Genomic DNA, 21,014 nt, shown 5'->3' on the forward strand with positions numbered 1-21,014 from the left:
CCGTGGCTTGCATTCTGCACCGCCGAGCCGCGCACGAGCACACGCCCATACCGACTCGTAACGCCTTTCTCACCCGTCTTCGATCCAGCCGGCTTCACTGACGAGGGAGAGAGGGAGACCTTCGTGCCGCGTGCCACCGTCGGATGCATCGCTTTCGCAGGCTTGCCTCAGTGCACGCGTGGGTTGCAGCGCGCTGCGTCTTTCAGAGTAAAGAGTTCCTTGCGGCGTCCACGGATCTGCCCACGACCCCTGAGGGGCGCAACCCGTACGATGTCCTCGAAGTTACGGTCACTCAGAATACGACACTCGACGAGGTCTCGAAGCAGTTTCGCAGCCTCGTCGTCAAGTATCATCCCGACAAGCCAGGTGGCTCCACGAATAAAATGGCAGAGGTGAACTTGGCTTACAAGATTGTCAAGGAGAATCATGATGCGGTGCTGCGCCGGATGAAAGAGGCGGAGTCAACCATCAAGGCGAGCGAGGCATACCGACAGCACAAACACGCGCGCGTCAGCCGTGACGAAGAGCTTGGTCGCTCAGGCGGTCTCAACCGCCGCAACGCGCGCGCCACACGAGAGGCTGCCGAGGTTACCGGATCGCGCCGCACCCGTTCTCTGAAGGAGATCGAGACTCAGTGGGCAAAGTACAAAGAGGACACAGAGGCAGCTGTCAAGAGCATATGCAGTCGATACGAGCTGGCCATCCAACAGGGAAAGTTCTTCCGCAAGTCGACGACCTTGAATGAGATAACTGTGCGCGAACGATGGCTGCGGAAGTCGTTTGTGAAGGGTGTTTGGGAGGATGTGCATGAGCTGCGCGGAGAGCTGCTTCGTCGCGGAACCCGCAGCGCACAACAATCCGAGCTAGCAGAGGAGATGGTTAGCTTTGCCTCTACAACGCAGAGGAAGCTGAACGAGAATTTTCAGCGGCTTACCCAAGAGAGTGTGCAGTTGCAGTCTCGCATGTTCGTCGAGCGTGCCTTCTTCATTATATGCTCGCTAATATTGCTAGTGAAGGTGTGGAGGTGGTTTGTTGGCTTCACCTTTAACAACACACTCACCGTGAAGCTCAAGCGTGCTCTCCTATCACAGTAACAGCGTGGCATTGCACGCCTCTGTGCGGCGCTTGGCGACAGTCTTACCCCTTTTTTTCGGTGTGCGTAAATGAGGGTGGGTGCGGCACAACAGAAGAGGTGTGGCTGCTGCTAGGGTGTCTTAGCTGGCTGGTGCAGTTTCTTTCTGCGTTGGAATCCAGTAGTTGTTAGATTTCGGTGCGCGTGCGTGCGTGCGGGGGGGGGTTGTGTGTTGCCTCCTCTGCGGTTACATGATTACTAAACCTCCAATAGCCGCTCAGCTCTTGAGCTTGTACCAAGTGGCATGGACATCCCCACGCGTGAGGTGTGCCTGTGTGATACCCTTCAAATTACTTGGGTGTGACCTTCATGGCCTGTTGATGTGTGAGAGGGGTTTAGGGTGGCACGGAGGCGAGGGTGAGTAGCGAGCAGGGTCTGGTGAAGTACCTCAAGGTTGCCGTTGCCTGGCTTGCATAGGCGCACAAAGACTGCTTGGGCGGTCGCTTGCTCATCCTTGTCTTCCTCTTCTGATGCGTATCCCCATTTCGTTCTGTTTGTTGTTGTGCTCTCCGGTTGCAGGGAAGGTCGTGGTAGTTCAGGATGTTCGCTGTTCCAACCGAGCTGATCTAGCCATATGCTGGTGCATCGCTTTGCGCGTTTCCCTAAGCAACCTTGTTCTCTTCCCCACACTGCTTCGCCTCTGTTCCTTTCATCACTCATCTTTTTCCCTTTCTCATTCTGTCACTGCTCATCACCTCAACACTTCGCTTGTCCTTCATCGACTGATGATTATTTTGTTCACCGTCTGTTCTCATGTTATGCCCATGCACACTCTGCGCAAGAGAGATGCTGCCTTGTCCACAGACCTACCAGGCAAAGCCGTACGTTCCTGTCACCTCCGCTGCCATTGACCCGTATAAAGAAGGGCAGAGCTCTGTCGTCGATAATGAGCGCCTCGATAGCTGGTTCCGGTACGTGGAGGCAGAGTTGCGACGCTATCGCAGTCCCTTTGTCGCCGCAGAGGCTCTCTTGACCGAGCTGCGGCTGCGCAGCCACGACCTCTATCAGCCAGAGCGCCTCTACGTTTCGACGGCGCTGCGGATACTGCAGGCATGCGTGCCGCACCTCTCCAAGGAAACAGCCCAGGTGGTTCAGGCCGCGGTTCACGAGCTGCTCCCGTGCCTGGTGTACACGCGTTGCACACCCTTGACGACATCGACGTCGGCCCAGTCTTCGTCGAGGGGCATCGAGAAAGTGATGCAGCTGACTTACGCCGGCGCCTTCCGCCTGTTGCTGGAGCGGTGGCAGCAGTGCCAGGCGCAACTTCGGCGGCTCGAGCGACATGCTCGTGTAGAGGCAAGGGTGATGGACCTTCTTATTCACGAGCTGGACGACGTGTGGCTGAAGATGTGCTTCTATTCGTGGCGAACATTTTGCAGACAGCTGAAGGTGCGCAAGGCGCGGCTCCGACGACGACTGCTGCGGGCCGCAACCAACGAGACGGCACCAGCCTTCCTGCGCACATGGCGGCAGTACGCCCACAGGATTGCATTGGACGTCAAGACTTCTCGCAACAGCGTTCTTCAGAAGCAGGTGGAGACACTCTACCCCCTCGAGCAGGAGGCAAAGAGCCGCTATGATCACCTGTGCGAGGAGATTAAGGGCAAGAATCGACTGGTGGGTGACAGCCTGCAGCGGCTGGAAGAGACGCAGCGCCGTCTCAAAGCGCTTGAGGACCTCATCACCGAAACACAAAGCTCCCTCACGGACCACTGGGCAACTTGGAAGGAGTGCATGCGACTTCTCTTTCACGACGTCGGTGAGCTGCCAGACAAGACGGACCAGACACTTCGCGCCGAGTACATAATAAACATCACCGACACGGCATCGGCGCTGTCCAAGCGGGCGCGCAGTCGAGTGGGCCGCATGGGACTGCGGCACATTGCACGGTTTCTCCTGTTCGAGAAGGAGTGCGACTCTGATGCCGAGAAAACGACCGGAGGTGGGGTGAAGGGCGCTTTGAGCTCGGTGTCAGACATCGGCTCCTCTTCCTCCACCTCCTGGTGTGTGCCTCCCCACACCCGTGGTACGTTTCTTTCTGGGGTCTCGAGACCCTCGATCACCCACGATGTCGCCGCAGGGTCAGGGAGGACGGCTGCCTTTGCGGAGCAGCCGAATGCATCGGCCCCGCTTCCAACCGTCTCCGCGACGAGTCTGGCCTCCAAGGTGAATGATGTGTACTGGGCTGTGGCAACCGTTGCTCGGCCGGTGCTGACGCCACTTCATTTGATGGACGTGCTGCATCACAACGAGGCGCACTTGAACATCACAGTCGCTTTTCTTTCCACTGTGTACAGTGGCGGCCACTGCTCCCTTTTTGCACCCGCAGTGCGGGCTGAGGAGAGGACTGAAGTGATGCCGCTGCCTCTTCCCTCGAGTGAGGGATTTAACCAGACGCTGCCGACAGTAATGCCGAAAGACGGCAGCAGCAGCAACGGCGGAACCCCAGCTGATGCGGAGGAAGTGAAGTGGGGTGCACTCATGATGCAAGATGTGACGCGCGGCATGGCGAAGGTGCAGGACTGCGCTGACATGAATGAGAGCTACTTGCTGGCTGTGCGCCAAGGCATGATGATGAGTGAGTTGGAGGTGGTCCAGGGGCACCTCGAAGACCTGTATGCTCGCTGGGCTGCCACCGGTTTACCCCTCTCGCAGCAGAAGCTGGAGTCTGTCTGGCAGCCTATCGTGAATCTGGCGAGGCTGCCCATCCTCCAGGCGCTCTATCCTGAGTATGGAATTACTTGCTTCACCGAGCTGGTCCACTACGTGACCCGTGTAGCCGAGTTCAGTGGCTGTTCCTTGCAAGCGCTGGCACAGAGGCTGGATGCTACGTACCCGTATGACCCGCTAGACGACCTGCGTGTCTTTCGGCGCAGCGACGAGGCCACAGAGCTGTTCTGCGAGCATGCGGCACCCCTAGCGAGACTGCTGGAGTGGCTGAAGGACGAGACAAACTCATCGCAGTACCACCGCGATCACCTCTCCGTGCTTCTCGAACGCGAGTTCGGGCTGACGCCGGAGGAGGCCGCGGACGTGTCGATTTACGCGCGACGTGAGGGCGGCGATGTGGTGGACTGCGAATACATTGAGTGGCTTCTGTTGTTTGCCGCCACGTACGTGGATCCCTCCCCCTTCACCTCTCTCCTGGAGAAGGTCGCGCGACTGCTTGCGGACTGCACCCCCTTCTTTCAGCAACTTGCCTGGGCGGCGTAGGCGACTGGCTAGGTGCCCAATCGAGCCATCAGCGACGCTGCGGCGACCTCGTGAGGAAGTTGGCAAACTGCAAGGTCCGCATGCGCCATGTCCCAGCCATGGAGTCAGTCTACCAGCCGTCGGTGTGCATTTTTCTGCCTTTGCGCTTATGTACATTAGGATTCTCGGATTCGAGATTGTCTACTCAGCCAAATACACATACACGCATGCATGCGCAGAGGAGTACCCCGTGAACCCATGCGAGACGTTCCGCGCTGCACACCCAGAGCAGCGTTTCTCTTTACATTCCGGAGAGCGGGGAGGGGGAAGTGCTGCGTGCGTGTGCATCTTTGTGTGTGTGTGTGTCTTGTCTCGCACTTTTTTTTCTCTTTCACCATTTTCTCTCTTTGAATTTGTGTTTTTTCTTGAGCCGCTAGACGTTTGCTATTTGTTGTTTCTCTCTCTCTCTCTCAACCTCTTCGCTCACTCTCGGTACGCCTTTGTCGAGCTCGTCTGTGCTCTTCACCAATGGCGGTGCAGCGAGCCACTTGGGATGATGAGATGAAGGATGGCGTAAAACGAACATCGAAGGAAGTGAGCTGACACTTTTCAAGGTGAATGCTGACGCGTTTGACTACGCCGCTCGTGCTGCTTCGTACTCTGCCGCATTTTTACCGCTTCCCGTCTTCGTTGAGTGCATTTTTTCTCGCACCTCCGAGTGTAAGAAGGGCTAGGCAGAGCCTTCGGGCATACGCTGTCAGTGCTGCATCTTTCTGTCTTTATGTGTGCTTGTGTGTCTTTTTCTGCTGCCCTCTTTCACGCTGCAGCGCACTCTCGCACGTTTCTACCGCATTATCTCGTTCTTTTTAAGGGTCTCTCTCATTCCCGTGCTTCACACTGCGCGCGCACCCCCCATACACACACGCGCACTATCGGCCCGCCTTGGCAGTGTGCGACGCGACCAACGAGCTTTCTTGGAGCGTGTGTGCAGTTGCTTTACAAACTAGACAGATTTTATAGCGCTGCACCACCCTGAGAGGTGTAAGTGACCACTGACTGCTTCTTGAGGCATTTTTCCCCCATTCAACACGAGCGTTCAACAACAGCGCATCCTCTGGTGAAGTAGCCCAGTAAATCAATGTCACCGCTGCGGCACGAAAAAGCAAAAAAAAAAACAACAACACCATCATGACGAGCCTCGTCACGCAGCACAAAACGTACGTGCACCACATCGCCCTCGACCCATCGGGAACCCTCCTGGCATCGTGCTCAAGTGATAAGACAGTGGAAGTGTTCCACCGTCGCACCGTAACTGGTGGCGAAGCCACCTGGGAGCCTGGCTGCATGATACACGACCACTCAGGCCCAGTGTTGAGCATAGCTTGGTGCCAGCACCGCGAGCATGGCCCCCTCCTCGCCACTGCCGGGGCAGATCGCTGGATTTACATATATCGTATCATTATCTCTTCTCACGAGGGGAGAACGCTACTGCACACGGTGCGCTGGTCTCCCGTGCGCGGGTACGAGAAGGACGTCATCACCAACGTGGCCTTTGTGCCACCGCAGCAGTACCACGCTCTGCTCCTCTCGACTGCCTCTTTGGACGGCTGCGTTCGCCTCTACGAGGTGCACCAGCCACAGCAGTTTCCGTGTGTGTGCAGAATATCCCCGGAGGCCGATGCCGCGGCAGAAGGGGCCAGTGAAAGCACTGCTTCTGCGGTAGGAATGTCTGCCGGTGCTGCGTCACACTCCGCCGGCAGCGCAGCTGTGGAGCGCCGTGAGGATGCGTCGGCATCGCCGCCGGTTTCCTCAGTGCCGATGTTGCGCTCCGGCGGGGTCACGGCTATTGACTGGTTCCCAGGCTCTGCGGAGCGTACGATGACCCTTGCCGTCGGCACCGTATCGGGACGCTTCTTTCTCTACCGCTACATCAAGGATTCGAGTTCCTTTATGACCATATCGTTGCCGCCGGTCGAGGCCGGCGTACTGCGCTGCAGTGCACCCGTGTGCAACGTGAGTTGGGCTCCCTGCGTTGGCCGCCGCTTTCAGCTCCTATCGATATGCTCCCGACGTGAAGTGTTTCTTCTCCGTCTCAACTGTGTGTCGCCGTCCATTGACGAGAAGCGCAGCTTCGAGCTGTTTCGGGTTCCATTTGGAGCTGCCAGCGCGTCCTGGAGCCGGTCGAGCACCCTCCTGTACCTCGCCAGGGACGACCGACACACGCAGATGGTTGTGCTGCAGATGGCAAACCCGCTCGACCACCAGTCGTGGAAGGTGGTCTCTCGAAACGCAGTCGAGTAACTCTTCGCCTGCGTTAACGCACCGCGTACGGTTCCACTGCACCTTATCCACTGCTTGGCGTAGCCTCGCTGCTCACAGCCATGCTTCTCCACCTGCTTTGTGCCGTACGGCTGTTTCCGTGCGCGCTATTCTGTCTGCGTGCGCGTGCTTCTTGGTCACTATGGCTTCAAAGAAATACGCACACACATTACCCTGCGAGTGCACACAGCGCTACTGCCCCATTGTTACCGCCATCCGCCGAGAGGCTGTAAAAAGAGAAGCGGCGCTCCAACATGTAGGTGCCACTCAACCAAGGCCGCGCCGTTCCGCGACGGGGAAAACACCTTTGCAGACTGCGGCGTGGTCTGCCAGAGGGTCTAGTCGCCGATAGCAAAAGGCCATTTCTTATGTCTGTTGCGGCCCTGCAGCCACAGCAATGACGCTGTTCGTCACGCATTCAATGCGCGTTTGTGTGGCTTCTTCTGTGCGCACGCACACACGCATGCAAATGCCCTCTCTTCCTCTTCCGATGCCACTCTCCTCATTCTATCCCGCCTTCGCAATTCGGTTGCTTCTTTCTCTCCACGCCTCTTCCCCACTCACCGAACGGAGGGGTACGCAAGGAGCAGAGATACACAGCACATCCGCCACAGAAGCAAACGCATAGGTGCGCCAAAGCAAGAGGGCACGTCTCACATCACTACAGCCTGTTCTCGCGCCGCTGCGTCTCTGTGTAATCGCCACCACTCTCCGTCCAGACACATACGTGTGTGCCCCCCGCAAGCCTCTAGTGTCAGGTGTCCGTGTAAACAAGGAAGCCCAAAGAAAGGCTGTGAAGGACCGCCATCGGCCCCCACTGCTTCATTGGGCCACTGCTGGCTGCAGCCACACGCATACGCACTCTCTGTGCCTTCATCCTTTGCGCTCGCTCTCCTTTTGCTCGCTTCATTGTGTCTGCCATTCTCTACACCTTTTCGCTTTGACGCTGGCGCGCACCTATCTTACCCCTCCCCCCGCTGCCCCCTCCTTCTGAGTTGCTTTGCAGACGCACGCGCACGTCTCTTGACGATCAACTTGTTGCCAGCACAACAGCAGCAGAGGTACAGTGGACTGGAGTGTGTCCATCATCATCGTTTACCTCCTATCCCCCCCTCCCTCCGCCGCTTTCCCTGCTGTCAACTTTAGTTTACGTGAGCGGCGGCAGGAGCGGCGGAACGAGAAAACATCAACGCCGCAACGAAGAAATGGAGCGCAGCCCTCGCTCCTCGTCAGGAGGGCCCGATGGGGGCGTCTGTGCGTTACACGGCAAGCGGCGCAGCAAAGCCGATCTCACTCCGTGGAATCAGCAACCAGGCAAGCTGCGCTGCTTGTTGCAGAAGGAGTGCCACGTGCATAATGAGCACCGGCGAGCCGGTGCCAGGGAGCCGGGTAGAGCTAGTGGTGGTGGCGCTGGCGAAATGCGCGAAAGAGAGCGTAGGAAAGGAGTGGGGCGTGGTGGTAGTGGCCGAGAACGCGGTGGCCGCAGAGAACGAGGTGACAGAACTGGTCGCAGAGAACGCGGGGATAGAAGTGACACTGTCCTGTGCCGTCTGCATCGTCAGCGCCGCACTGCTCGGCAGATGCGCGAGGTGGCGGTGGGTGTGTTCGAGTGTACGGAAGGCAGTCGGTGTAAGCAGACCAGTGATAGGCGCATTGGCGCCGTTGGTGGCCGCGGCACTGATGATCGAGGGCGATTTCGCGATCAGCGAGGTCCGTCATTTGTAGAGCGCGGAGCAGGTCTTCGGCAGCGGCAGCGACGTGGCGAACGTGCACCACGCCCGCCGCAGGATCAGCACTACGAAGATGCGAATGCGGCTGCGTGGGCACCATCGGCAGGCACCGTCGCCGGGGGTGGCGGTGCCACTCGTCGTCGGGCCGGCAGGGCGGAGCGCAAGGTGTGGTGTGCACTACATGGCAAGCACTTGCCTGTGAGCCAGTGCGAATTTGTACAGGACTGTTGCTACGTCTGTCTAGACCCTAGCACTTGCTTGGCCACGCCGCTGGAGGCACCGGCGATGCTGCTCACCCGCGGCTGCGCCGAGGTGCTGTGCAGTAAGCATCACACTCTGCGCAGTGCTGGTTTTTTGGAGTTGACGGAGAAGCCTGTGGCGTACCAGTGCATGCCTGGCCACGCATGCCGTGGGGTGACGGTTCCACACATGGGCCAAGAGGCGGACAGCGCTGCAGCGGCTGCCGTAGGTGGACCTGCCGCGATGCCGTACGCGATGGCGGATATGGATGATGACGAGGAAGTCTACATGGGTGCGCGCGTTACCAGTACCTTCTTGCCCCAGAGCGGCCGCGAGGCCGTCTCCTCCTTCTTTATGTGAGAGACGTGGAGGGAGTGCTTTGGGGTGGCTGCGAGTGGCGCCAGAGCGAAGGATGGCAACGGCTTTGTGTGAAGCTTTGCGGTGCGCCTGCCTCTTTGCGAGTGTGCACTTGTAAATTGAGAGGGGAGGGGAGAAGGGAGGTGCAACTGGTTGCTGGCGGTGATCGAGTCGTCCTCCTTCCTCTATGTGGTAGTGACGCCTTTGGTGAGTGTTCTCTCTCGCCCACTCCTCCTCTCTCTCTAGAGCGCCGTGTCAGTGCCACCGGATAAAGCGACAGAAGAAAAGGACATGACTGCACTGGCGCGCAAACGACACCGAGTGAGTTTCAACAGACGTGTGGAAGCTGTATCGGGCGTGATAAGCGCGACCGGGTTAGGTGTCGCTGAACTCCTTCCCCAGCCCTCTCCGGAGCATGATGTGCGTGCCCCAAATTGCTAGGTTCTTGATCACCTGCTGGCGTTGTTGCACTACACTGTCATGACATGATCTTGCAGCAGTCCCCTGTCGATGGTTGCGCTGTGTGTAAAGTGTCTGTGTCTCTTTGATCCTCGTGTGTCGCTCTTGCTCTTTGCGTCTCCTCTTTCTCTCCAAGTGCCCCACCTTCTTGTGGTCGCTGCATGCCATCCTCTCTGCCCCCACTGAGGCGCTCTTCACCACACACTCGCGGTCAGCCTTCTCGGCTAAGCAGCAAAAAGACGGAACAACATCTGTGCTCACGGACACCCCTGGATCGCTTCCAGGCTAGTAGGAAGCGACGAGACGCGAAACGTGCACGGCTTGCTGCAACTTCGCCCTCACGCGATCGACCTTTCCACACCATGACGGCCACGCCAGAGATGGCGGAGTACTGCCTCCGCGTCATTGGGCAGCAGATCAGTGACCCCGACGCTCCATCGGTGCCGCTGCCGGTCATCCCGAAGGAAGATTCGGCGTGCTTCGTGACACTCACGACATTGCCACATGACCGACTGCGCGGCTGCATTGGATCTCTGCGGCCAGGGGACCTCAAGAAAGACATGCGCCGACTCGCAATCGCCGCCGCCTTCCAGGACTCGCGGTTCCCGAAGGTGAAGGAGGAAGAGCTGCCGTCGCTTCGATGTTGCTTCAGCCTGTTGCACACGTTTGAGCCTTGTTCTGCTTGGAATGACTGGGAAATCGGTAAGCACGGCCTCATCGCCGAGTACGGCGACTACAGCGCCACATACTTGCCTTCGGTAGCGGAGGAGCAAGGCTGGAACCATCGAGAAACCCTCGTAAGCCTGATGGAGAAGGCGGGTTTTGAGGGGGCAGTGACGGACCAGATGCTGAAGAAATTACGCATTACCCGATATCAGGTCAGTAAAGCCTTCAAGGACTACAAGGACATCGTCACGCTTTGAGCGGCGCCATCGCCTGCAGTCGCGCTGAGGATGTCGGCGGTAGCTCATGGGAGTCTACTGCCGCATCACTACACGCAAGCACAGATACACCCCCCCCTCCCCCCTCCCCCCTCCCCCCACACGCACATTCGTCATGCACGTAGGCACAGACGTAATTGATTCAGCTGCGGCTCCCTCTCTCTTCACTTCCATCGTCCCACAGCTTCAATCACGTGCTGCGTATAGCACATATACGTGCGACACAAGCGAAGTGGTAAGAGGCGACGTTGTGCTGGCATCTCTCCTGCGTGTCTTCTTAATTTTCGTGGTGCGGCGCCTCCGCTCTTCTCTTAGTGCTGCCTTTTTTTATCTGTCTGTTTGCTTGTTTTCTTGGCTGTTGGGGTACTGCCCAAGCCACTCGTCGCCCCCCGAGCTGTGCTTCAAGCTGCGCATGTGTATCATGTGCTGGCAAGATATTGTCTCACTGTACGTCTTGTTTTGGTTCAGCTTTGGATATCTTTTCTATGCATTTATTTCCTCCGGCCGCCTCCTGGTAGGTGTGTGTGTGTGTGCGCCGCACAGTTTTCTGTATCAACACTGCTCCCTTCTGTTCGGTGCTTGAAGACAAAGCAAAGTGAACCACATCATCGGCTTCGAGAAAAAATGAAAATGTAAGGCAAGAGGCGCACACGCACACGCAACATTCGTACAGGCAAGGACCGGTGCAGTGCTTCTCCAGATGATCAGTAGTGATGTTCCTCCTCCTCCCCTCTGCTAGCACATTCAGCCCCAACGCATGAGGTGTAACGGCTGCTCCGGAGTTCCGAGGAGGAGGAGGAGGAGGGGGGGAGGGCGCAGTTACGGGAGCGGACAAGTTAAGCGCGCGCAACTGATAATGTGGTGGTGGTTGAGGAGTGGACGTTAGCGAGGATGGTGTCATCATCACTGATCCACAGCCCAAACGCACCTGATACGGTGACCCAGGAACATTTATTCTTGTCTCATTGTGCACCAATCTACTCCTTGTCACCCGTGGGCCCCTCTCACCTGGGGTGGTCAATTTCCACAGCGCGTTCTCTTAGCCTTCCCGGACCTCATATGTCTGCTCGCCTTTTTCTCTACGGCCATATTCGCCTGCATCTCACACCCACCAAGACATACGTGGAAGTGGCCAACTCCATATTCTTCCCACCTACATCAATCGCATTATTTCTCACTCAAGTCGACCATTAGGAGAGGGGTGTGCCCGTTCTCGTATCCTTGCCGCTTTTCATCAGTCTTCTTATCAGATGTCTGCGCTAGTTCATCCCTTAGCACCCTTGCTCAATCGGCGGCGCAGCTTCGGTGAGACGACGAGGAGTGCAGGCCGGCAAGTAAACCTTCACAGATATAGTGCGTTTCTCTTCCGTTTACCCACCCTTCTCCTGTCTTAGGGCCCCTGTCTCAATCGCTACTGGAGGTGCGTACCTGGGCAGCATGAAGTACGCCGCACTCCCCCTCCACAGAAGCACACGCACACAAACCAAATCCAAGGAGGTGGCGAACTGCGGTATCGCGTGTCTCGTATTGCTTCACGCGACCCGACTGGGCCTGTGATGGACGGAGGCAGAGTGGAGATAACTTCATGCGGTAGGGTAGAGAATTGTCACATTGAAAAAGGAACCAACCTTCTTTTCTTCCTCGCCTTTCTCCCTTCCTGGTGCTCCCGCATGTGGCTGTAACTGTAGAAGCCGCTGCGTGTTACTTCCCCTTGCTCCATTCCTCCACCACATCCTCCTTCCACCTCTCTCGCGTCTTTGACTCGTTTTTACTTTCCCTAGCTCTCCGCAGCTCGATCTGTTTTTCCCCCATCACTTTCGCTTTCTTGCTTCTGACCTCGTGCATCGGTCGATGAAGTGCTCGTGTGGTTGTACACAGTAGTGGGGATAGATTGTATCACATCAGGTCACGTCACCTGTACTCACTTAATACACAGCCGCAGACACCTAGGGACAGCTATCGGAGCTGTTGTTGTGAGCAGAGCTATAGCAGGCTGGATGCTGGCAGACGTGACCGACACCTATGGACGTCCTCCAGTGGAGCGCGCAGCGCGAGGGAAAGGCGGCTCCAAGCACAAGAAAAAGAGGCGGCGTACAAAGCTGAGACACGTCGACGAGTCAGAGCAGGATGCCTGGCTCGATCGCGCGCGGCAGAGCCTGCACTGCTCGCTTTTCTGCGGCGGCACCAAATGCCGACAGGAGAGCTGGGAGTCTATGAGGGAGAAGGAGCAGCGCGCCGCGGCCATCGAGGGTCTGCAGTCGAACTGGGTCGGCGACGACGTCATCGCGAGCCAGCGACCGTCGACGTCGCTATTTCTCAAATACCCTATTATTGCTCAGTTTCATTCCAAACATATCACTGGCGTGCTCAACCTACAGGAGAAGGGCGAGCATGGCAACTGCGGACCGGATGGTATCTACGAGAGCAGCGGCTACAGCTACAACGGTGCCGAAGACCTAATGCCGCACGGCATCTCGTACTACGAATTTCCGTGGCCTGACATGACGACCCCGCAGCAAGACGTCGTGCTGCGCAGTGTGCAGGTCATGGACTACCATATCAAGCAGAAAGGTAAGGTCCTGGTGCACTGCCACGCCGGGCTTGGTCGCACGGGGCTCATGATCGCGTGCTACTACGTGTACAGTCAGCATATCCCGTCCCACGAGGCGATCGCGCTGGTGCGCAAGTCGCGTCCTGGTGCCATTCAGACGCGTCGCCAGGCGCAATTCATTGTGGACTTCGAGAAGCATCTGTGGCGACTCTCACAGGCATTCCGGGTTGAAATCTCCGATGCTTTGATCGATCTCAACCTTTTCATTCAACGGCAGCACCTCGTCCTGCATGGTGAGCAGGCAGAATTGTATAAAAGTGTACCGCTCTTTCTTCATACCATCTTGTGCCGCCTGCTCAACCTGACGAAGGACAACACAGATGCGGCGCGACTGGCATTGCGGTCTCTTGGCCCAAGCGCAGCCCCGACGGACACGACGCTGTCCGCGTGCCGCCTCGCCATCAACCGTCGCCGCTTCCGCGTGCAGAGTGTGCGTGATGTGTCTATCCTGAGCTTTTTAGTGTGTGACTGGTTCCGCAGCACGTCGTCGCCGGCGCTGACAGAGGAGAATTGCGACCAGATCGTGAAGAGCAAGCGGATGTCCTTCTCGAAACAGGAAGGCCTGCCACTGGAGATTCGCCGCATCCTGCCGAAGCCGGCACGCCACACGCTGGGGATGGTCATCTCTGCGCTCTACATCATTGCAAGGCAGGTGGGCAACACCAACCTTACCAACTCCGCCTTCCATTGCATTGTCGATGCCTTCAACCACGCCTTCAACCCGATCAAGGTTCGCCATAGTCCGCTCGAGCGCGAGCTCATTCACAAGTTTTTCTTGGACTGGGGTAAGTGTGTGGGGGACATGTACTTCAACTACGACGCCGTGCCCGCCGCCCACCGCACTATCAAACGGATTGCACTGGCCTCCTCTATTGTGCTGGAGGCAACGAAGAACACCGATCCGCCGCGCAAGAGCTTGCCTAGTATTCGGACCCTCCCAGTGTTATCGGCTACGTTCGAGGTGCCTAATATCCCGGCTAATCGGACAGTAGCCCCTGACTTTCCACTGAGCCCTTCTAGACGAAGTCGCACTTCTCAAGTCCTCAACGCCTACCTCCCCCTGGAGGCGGGCTCGGAAAGCAAGACGCGCCTCTGGCGGCCACCACTCATCGAATACCGCCGCGACACGGATGGTTGGCGTGGCGGCGACGAACAAGAGCGTCCGTTCAGCTTTCCGGGCAACGCCACGACAAGGCGCTGAAACATCGACGCGCGTCCCCCTCGTCTCCGCAAAGGTACATTTTCTCTGGTGCTTCTCTCACTGTTGGAGTGCGCGCGTGTTCGTGTTCGTGTGTGTGTGTGTGTGCGTGTACGTTTCCATGCCTCGCCCTTCCCTTCCTTTCCCCTTATCTAGCTACCTCTACCCTGCCATTCATACACATACACACGCAGATGGGTGATGCATAGAAGGCGCACCACCAGCAGCAGAGGCATTATGTTCCTGTAGTTGTCTGTGCAGTTGTGACTCTTTTCTCTCTTAGTTCTGTGTGTAAGTGTATGCGTGTGCTTCCAGCCACCTCCCTGTGATGTTAGCACATGCCCCACTCGCCTCTCCTTTCCCTCCCTTTCTTTTTCTCCTTGAGAGGTGCGTCCGCGAGTGGGTCGATGTTCTTCCCGTACAGTTCCCCTTTTCGCCAAGGTTGGGTGACCGCCCTCCCTCCGCACCCCTCACATCTCCATTGCTTTCTCTCGCTCAACCCCCTCTTCGCTCGCGCCTCTCTTCGGCGATTCTCGTGCTTGTTTTGTGTTTCTTCACCATCATCTGTTTATTTGCGTTACAAGTTTGTGAGGGTCCGAACGTCATGCCACTAAGTACATCTAATGAACACGCGCACCGATGTGATAACACACAGACACCCACACACAACCACACACGCACACACACACACACCGAGTCAGACAGACAGACACGCGTGGATGGCTCGACACCGCCTTCTTTTGCCTCACTCCACGTTATTAATGCCTCGGTGGACTTGCGCGCGATACATACACGTGTGTACGCCAAGACATAATAATTCGTCAACGTAGTGGGGATGGCGTGGCTCTGTATATTCGGCTGGGCGTATGTGTGTGAGCGCGCGCGAGCGCATTCATGTGTGCTGTTCGTTACTCTTCTTCACCGCTACTCTATTGCGCCTACTCGCCTGTTCTTGCGTACATTCATTTGGCTGCTATCGTGGCTCAGCTTTTATTTCGGAGTTTATTTCTCTCTCTCTTCTATCATCTTGCCTTTATCTGCTCTCTCTTGTTTTCTTTTCTGTGACACCGTCGCAGACTCCCTCGCTGCCCTCAGCACCTCGATGCGTGAGGTCTAGAAAAATGTAAGACTATAAAGAGCGCATACGAAAGCACAAGAGAGGTGGAGCTCGCGTATGCTCACCTTGCGGTTGCTGAAGGGTGGTGTTTTTTAAGGGTAATTTTTTTTCAGTGTGTAATTGATCGCTCGCTCGCTCGTGCATGCACGTACGTTGTGTTTCAAGAATGTTCATGTCTCTCAGCATTCTTGACAAACGATGGCGAGGCGGATCAGCGAGACGCTTGTTCTACGTTGGCTCGTCTACTGCACGTACATCTTGAGCTTTTTGCTGTTTCTTCGTGCATGTGTGTGTGTGTGTCGGCGAAGTGGGAGGGGGAGGGGTGATGTCCTTCAGAGGCTCCTCAGCTCTCACAGGTTCACGTTTCCCCTTCTTCCACTCTCGCTCCTTGTGTGTCTGTTCACTCCTCTCCTTGTCTTCCCTCTCCTACTTGACAACACCACAGACCTGCATGTAGACTGGCACGCAGGGCACAAGGTTGGACCTACACAGAGGCATACACTGCTTGTATTGTCCATCTCTTTCTGCGAGGCATCATGTGGCTGCAGTGCAGTCGTGTGCTCCGCGAGCGGGCAGAGCGTGGGCTCTACTTCCCCATCAACCATCGAATTATTGACCAGCGTAACACCTCAGCTTCTGGAGCGGAAGAGGCCGATATCCAGTCCCGGTACCGGCGCCAGCTACGGTCGAGCTTTGTGACGGGGGAGACACGGCAGACGGAGCCGCCAGCGTGGAGCCAGCGAACTCGCCCCACCCACTTTTTCTCGCTTCCGCTACCGACCCGGTGCCTACTTCGGGTGCGCGTGAAGGAGATGCACGACAGCATGCTATTTTCTAATGCGCACATCGAGCCGCTTCTGATTCCTGCTGCTAAGCTACACGTCACCCTGGGGGTGATGTCCATTAGTGGTGACACATCCACAGCAGAGAAAGCCGCGGATCCTGCAGCACCTGATGTGCTGGCGGCCATCCAAGATTGCGTCGACCAGGCGTGTCATGATACGTGCACGGGGCCACTGCAGCTGCGCTTTCGCGGCCTTGGCACCTTCGGACATGGCCGTGTGCTGTTCGCCAGATGCATCACTGAGGCACACTTCACCACACTAGACACGCTTGTGCGCCGCATTCGAAGAGACGTAGGGCTCGGCTTAGGCGTGGACATGAAGGGCAACCCGAACGATTCTTACGTGCCCCACGTCACCGTCGCTAAGCTCCGTCCATCGCAGATTGGTGAATTTGGTCGTCAGCTTCCCATGTCGATGTGGGCGGCTCATCAGCATCACGACTTTGGCGACGTCACCTTTAACAGGGTCGATCTGTGCAGCATGAAGGGCCAGGGAAAGGATGGGTACTACCACGTTGTGTCCTCGGTGACGGTGTAGTAGGTGAGCACTTCAGGGCACAAGTGTAAAGTACGTGCGTGGGCGCTCAAGGCACCACCGCGTCGACAGCGGCGGCGGTGAGGCAAGGGAAGGGGGGTGCACACTACCTGCATCGTTTTAGCCATGGGATGACCTTAGTTGAAAGATTTACTTCTTGCTTTGGGGTTGTATAGTTTTGTTGGCGACGGAAGAGGCGGCGACGTTGGCGTGGCCCCCTTCCCCCTCCTTCTGTCTGTTGGCAAGCGAGTCGAGACGTGCTCCTTAGCGCTGTGGAGCTCATTGCCTACATCGAAAGAAAGTACGGGACCCGGCAAACAGAAGACACTCCCGCCATCGAGCAGTGTGTTTCCGTGTGACCATATTTGGTGGACAGACCGTAGCAGGAGCGCATGCTCGCAGGCTATGCGTTGCCAGGGAGGGAGAAGAGAGAAGGTGTGGACACGTGTGCGCACATCACCGTAGGACAGCCGTTTTGAAGGGAGTGGGCCCATGAAATGCAGTAAAGCACCACGGAAGCGCACACGGCGGCACTAAGAGCAGAATAAGGAGAGCAGGTAGCCCCTCTTGTAGTCCCTCTTCTCTTTTCTCTACGTGCGCACCTCACCCTCCAAAACAACACCACTGAGATGCGACTGTCGACAGTGGGTCTCCCCTTTTCTATCGAACGCTCTTCGTGCTCCAGCTTTCGTGTGTCTTCTGCGATGGGCTTCGATTTTTCTTCACTCCGTTGACTCTCTTTCTCTGTCCTTCCGTGTGCGAGTGTGTGAGCAGCACACCACAGCTCGACTTGCTCTTTTCTATTCAAGGGCCGCCCGCCTCACCACAGACACTAGCGCACTCTGCCTCCATAGGGCGCCGCCTCCCATTTCTCTTGTGAATCATGTCTGCGGCAGCCAAGAAGGGTCCTCACGTGAGGACCAGCAAAGCGGCCAAAGCTAACACTGTCTGCACCGCACCAGGCACAGGTGCGAAGCACAGCGCAGCATCATCGGCGCTCACGCCCGCGGCGCTGCTGGAGGTGCCTCTGGAGTACAAACAGCAGCTACGCCAGGCATTCGATAAGTTTGACGACTCCGGAAAAGGCCTCATCCCTGCACACGAGGCTGTGGTTGCTCTCTATGCTCTTGGATACGATGTAGGCAGCGCGGAGCTGCAGAAGCTGCTGCAAGAGGTGGGCGCTACCGGCGCTGAGTCAATCGACTTCAATGACTTCTACAGCGTTCTAGTGCTGAAGATGACCAAACCAGAGACTAAGAATGAGTCGGTGCGTGCCTTTAAACAGATGGACCGAGATGACAAGGGGTACATCGGCCTCGAAGACCTGCGCTCCATGGCTGACGCACTGCATATGAACATGACAGACGACGAGCTGTCCGAGATGATCCAGTTCGCACGCTCTGTCGGGTACCACGCCCCCACACAAGGACAGTCAGAGTTCGACGCAAGAGATGCGCTGGCAGTCTCAGAGGCTGAGTACTTGCGTTTGATGAAGCGAGCCAACGTTTACTGAATGAGCTGAGGAGGGAGAGTGAAGAGGACCAAGCCTCTCGACAAACTTGTGCGGTCGCTCGAATTGCGCCTGCGCCCTTAGCACCCTGTGTGTAGTTTCCATGTCTGCTGGCGGAGCTGCTGTTGTGCAGGGCGAGAAAGCCAAAAAAAATCAAAAGGGGTGGGCCAGTGCAATGATGAGCGGACTGGCTAACAACGCTTCTCTTCGATGCATGACCGCATAGAAGGACAGCATGCAAAGCTGGTGAGCTCCCCCGTCATGTACACTATAACGCGAGCTAGGCTTTGATGTGTGAGCAACAAAGAAACAAAGCGAAGAGAAAAAATATGCTACATCAAGCGGTTGGAGCTTATGGAGCCACCAGCTCTGAGTACAGTGTCACACTCCTCCTTGTGTGTCTTGTGTTCTGCTTCAAGCGACGTGGCTCTCAGCAGCTTGTCGCTGACGCTTGGTCAGAGGGTAGACCCCGAGTAATTTCAGCAAGATTGACAAGAGTTAGAGAGGGCGCGGGGGGGGGACAGAGGAGAACGTTGCTCTTTCTCTTGCGACGCTTCACTCCAGCTGAGGTATGCGATGGGGAAGGGGAGGTCATATTTGTCTCTGCTTCTTTCGTCAATTTTGTGAAACAAAGATGAGGCTCACCTACGACGTCCTTGCGATGCTGTGACGGTGGGCACTTTGTCCTTTCCTTTTCACAGATCCCTGATTCACCCCCTTCCCCTTTATGCCTCTTTTCGCCTGCCCTGGTTGCCTTCTCTGCTGTTCTCTCCTCGCTCTCTTGCGTTGGCGTTGGCCCACTAACGAGGCGCGTGTGTCTTCCTCTTCAGTGTTATGTTTGGTCCCACTTCTCTCTTGTTCACTCTTTCCTTCTTTGTCGGCTCGTGCTTGCACATTTGACGGCGGCACCAACCGCCCCTCTCTTCACAATCATTGTGAAGAATGAGTGGAAGAGACAATAGAAAGCGATCCCTCTCCTCACAACAGAGGAGGCGGGGTTGTGTTGTGGTACACAATTGCATACTTCAGCAGAGGGAGCGGTCTATTCCATCTTCACCGACGTGTGGGTGTATGCCGATGGAACGACACGGAGGTTCGTGCGACTAACTGACACTAAAAAGACCAGGTCTACCGCTTCTACACCCCTCACGCACTCTTTGCATATCGGTCGCCGTGCTCATTAATACCCCTCGCTTATCCAAGCACCCCATTGGACACGGCTGCGTCGAGGCGTGCTGCCTCAGTACCGTGCAGTCTTCCGACTTGCCAGTATCTAGCACTGGCAGCATGTCCACCTTTGGCGTTTCTTCCTACTTCCTGTGGACCCAGAAGGGGCAGACAGTGCTGCCGCTTGTGCGGGGGAGCGGGTTTCTTTTAGCCTTTCAACAACTGAACACCTTCTACAGTTATCATGTCATGTCCGCTGCTCATGTCACTTGCCCCGTCAAGTACCGGAAGCTCTACGGGGACACCGTTGGGCTCAAGGCAATCGGAGAGCGGCACATTAGCACCCGCCTGCTCATACCAGATGAAGCAACACGTAAAGTGCGATCATCTTTCGAGTTGGAGTTCAGACAGCAGTACATGCCGAACACTGATGTTGCTTCACTGCGTCTGTGTAGGGAGAAGCAGTTCAAGGAGACCATACAGTCGCCACAGGATAGCAGCGCCGGCACCACATCTCCGCTGGAGGTAATCGAGCCAGATCTGGATCCCATCGAGGAGGGGGATGAGCTTATCTTGTGCGGAGTGCATACGGAAGAGGAGCGAGCAAACCCAAACGACGACGGACTGATGCTTACCCCCATGCGTTTGACAGCCACGTGTAAGGCAGCTCTCTTGTCGCTTGACTACGGTATCGTTCTGTTAGCCTCCATCGATGGCCCAGCCGAGGAGGTAAGAGGGGGCAGCAGCGGCAGCGCGGTTTCTGCCAGCAGCTCAGTCACAGTACCTCCGCTTTCCTTGAGCATGTGCGGCGGTCCGGTGCTTCGCCGTTCCTCAGGAAGGTGCGTTGGTGTGATTGCGGCGCGGGTTATGAAGAACGCGCCACCGCGCGATCCGCAAGCTGTCTCACTCTACCAGGACCCCTATCTGGACATCTCCGAACACATCGCCTTACACACGCACTGGCCGCTGGATGTTGCGTTTGTGCCTATAGGTGAGTTCTACGACCCTCTCCGTCGCTGCGAGATGTAGGGAGAGAAGCGGCGGTGATGGTGTGTCTCCCTCTCAACCTGTGCGTAAACTGTGTGTCTCTGGACGCAGTACCCCACCGCTGACGCCCACACCACTTTTTCTTCCACTGTTTGCGGCTCTGCGGCTCGATTTACCACACGAATGCCTACGCACGCACAGGTGGGTTCCTGGCGTACACGTGCATCTTTTGATAAAGTTATTCCTGTTACTGCACACGCCAGACCACACACTCAGGCGATCCACTTCTCTTGCTCCCATGCATGAGTGGTGCTTCCTGTTCCGCTTTTTTTCTTCTCTTCGCGTCTGTTTTGGTGGTACCCAGGGGCACAGCCACCGCATCACCACACCATCATTTTCAACTCCCCTTTCTCTCTTTGTAGAGTCCAGCCAGGGGGGGATCAAAAAAAAAAAACACATGAATACCCCTCGTTTTTTCTCATTCCCAATACTCTTCCTTCTATTGCTCTGGTGTCTTGCGGCGGCACGAGGGGTCCTTGCAGCGCACAAAAGGGGTGCCGGCAGGGGCGCACAGGTGCCGACCACTCGATCTCTGACTCTCTTGGTGTGACTCTTGACTGTGTGTCTGTATGAGGAGTGAAGGAGGGGGGCTGCAGCTGGATCAAAGCCCTCAGC

The 21,014-nt window shown here is 56.7% G+C and overlaps 9 protein-coding genes across 9 annotated transcripts, besides 1 other annotated feature; all 9 read left to right on the plus strand.

Moving 5' to 3' along the window:
* Window positions 1–143: 143 nt before the first annotated feature.
* Window positions 144–1,094, plus strand: LPMP_320640 (hypothetical protein; the record flags this gene model as incomplete). Its single annotated transcript, XM_010703449.1, has 1 exon — window positions 144–1,094. One exon carries the CDS (start codon window positions 144–146, stop codon window positions 1,092–1,094), a length of 951 nt encoding a protein of 316 aa, XP_010701751.1.
* Window positions 1,095–1,918: 824 nt separating this feature from the next.
* Window positions 1,919–4,345, plus strand: LPMP_320650 (hypothetical protein; the record flags this gene model as incomplete). The annotated part of the gene is made up of 1 exon (XM_010703450.1): window positions 1,919–4,345. One exon carries the CDS (start codon window positions 1,919–1,921, stop codon window positions 4,343–4,345), a length of 2,427 nt encoding a protein of 808 aa, XP_010701752.1.
* A 1,167-nt stretch (window positions 4,346–5,512) lies between these two features.
* On the plus strand, window positions 5,513–6,625 carry LPMP_320660 (hypothetical protein; the record flags this gene model as incomplete). The annotated part of the gene is made up of 1 exon (XM_010703451.1): window positions 5,513–6,625. One exon carries the CDS (start codon window positions 5,513–5,515, stop codon window positions 6,623–6,625), a length of 1,113 nt encoding a protein of 370 aa, XP_010701753.1.
* A 1,436-nt stretch (window positions 6,626–8,061) lies between these two features.
* LPMP_320670 (hypothetical protein) lies at window positions 8,062–8,973 on the plus strand (the record flags this gene model as incomplete). The annotated part of the gene is made up of 1 exon (XM_010703452.1): window positions 8,062–8,973. One exon carries the CDS (start codon window positions 8,062–8,064, stop codon window positions 8,971–8,973), a length of 912 nt encoding a protein of 303 aa, XP_010701754.1.
* Window positions 8,974–9,791: 818 nt separating this feature from the next.
* Window positions 9,792–10,352, plus strand: LPMP_320680 (hypothetical protein; the record flags this gene model as incomplete). The annotated part of the gene is made up of 1 exon (XM_010703453.1): window positions 9,792–10,352. The coding sequence occupies one exon, from the start codon at window positions 9,792–9,794 to the stop codon at window positions 10,350–10,352; it is 561 nt and encodes a 186-aa protein (XP_010701755.1).
* A 1,512-nt stretch (window positions 10,353–11,864) lies between these two features.
* Window positions 11,865–11,988: a repeat region.
* Window positions 11,989–12,367: 379 nt separating this feature from the next.
* On the plus strand, window positions 12,368–14,182 carry LPMP_320690 (phosphatase, putative; the record flags this gene model as incomplete). Its single annotated transcript, XM_010703454.1, has 1 exon — window positions 12,368–14,182. The coding sequence occupies one exon, from the start codon at window positions 12,368–12,370 to the stop codon at window positions 14,180–14,182; it is 1,815 nt and encodes a 604-aa protein (XP_010701756.1).
* A 1,650-nt stretch (window positions 14,183–15,832) lies between these two features.
* LPMP_320700 (hypothetical protein) lies at window positions 15,833–16,678 on the plus strand (the record flags this gene model as incomplete). Its single annotated transcript, XM_010703455.1, has 1 exon — window positions 15,833–16,678. One exon carries the CDS (start codon window positions 15,833–15,835, stop codon window positions 16,676–16,678), a length of 846 nt encoding a protein of 281 aa, XP_010701757.1.
* Window positions 16,679–17,558: 880 nt separating this feature from the next.
* LPMP_320710 (centrin, putative) lies at window positions 17,559–18,188 on the plus strand (the record flags this gene model as incomplete). The annotated part of the gene is made up of 1 exon (XM_010703456.1): window positions 17,559–18,188. One exon carries the CDS (start codon window positions 17,559–17,561, stop codon window positions 18,186–18,188), a length of 630 nt encoding a protein of 209 aa, XP_010701758.1.
* Window positions 18,189–19,472: 1,284 nt separating this feature from the next.
* Window positions 19,473–20,381, plus strand: LPMP_320720 (hypothetical protein; the record flags this gene model as incomplete). The annotated part of the gene is made up of 1 exon (XM_010703457.1): window positions 19,473–20,381. The coding sequence occupies one exon, from the start codon at window positions 19,473–19,475 to the stop codon at window positions 20,379–20,381; it is 909 nt and encodes a 302-aa protein (XP_010701759.1).
* Window positions 20,382–21,014: the final 633 nt, after the last annotated feature.

The sequence above is a fragment of the Leishmania panamensis genome, assembly GCF_000755165.1.
Source record: "Leishmania panamensis strain MHOM/PA/94/PSC-1 chromosome 32 sequence".
Taxonomy (NCBI): Eukaryota; Euglenozoa; class Kinetoplastea; order Trypanosomatida; family Trypanosomatidae; genus Leishmania; species Leishmania panamensis.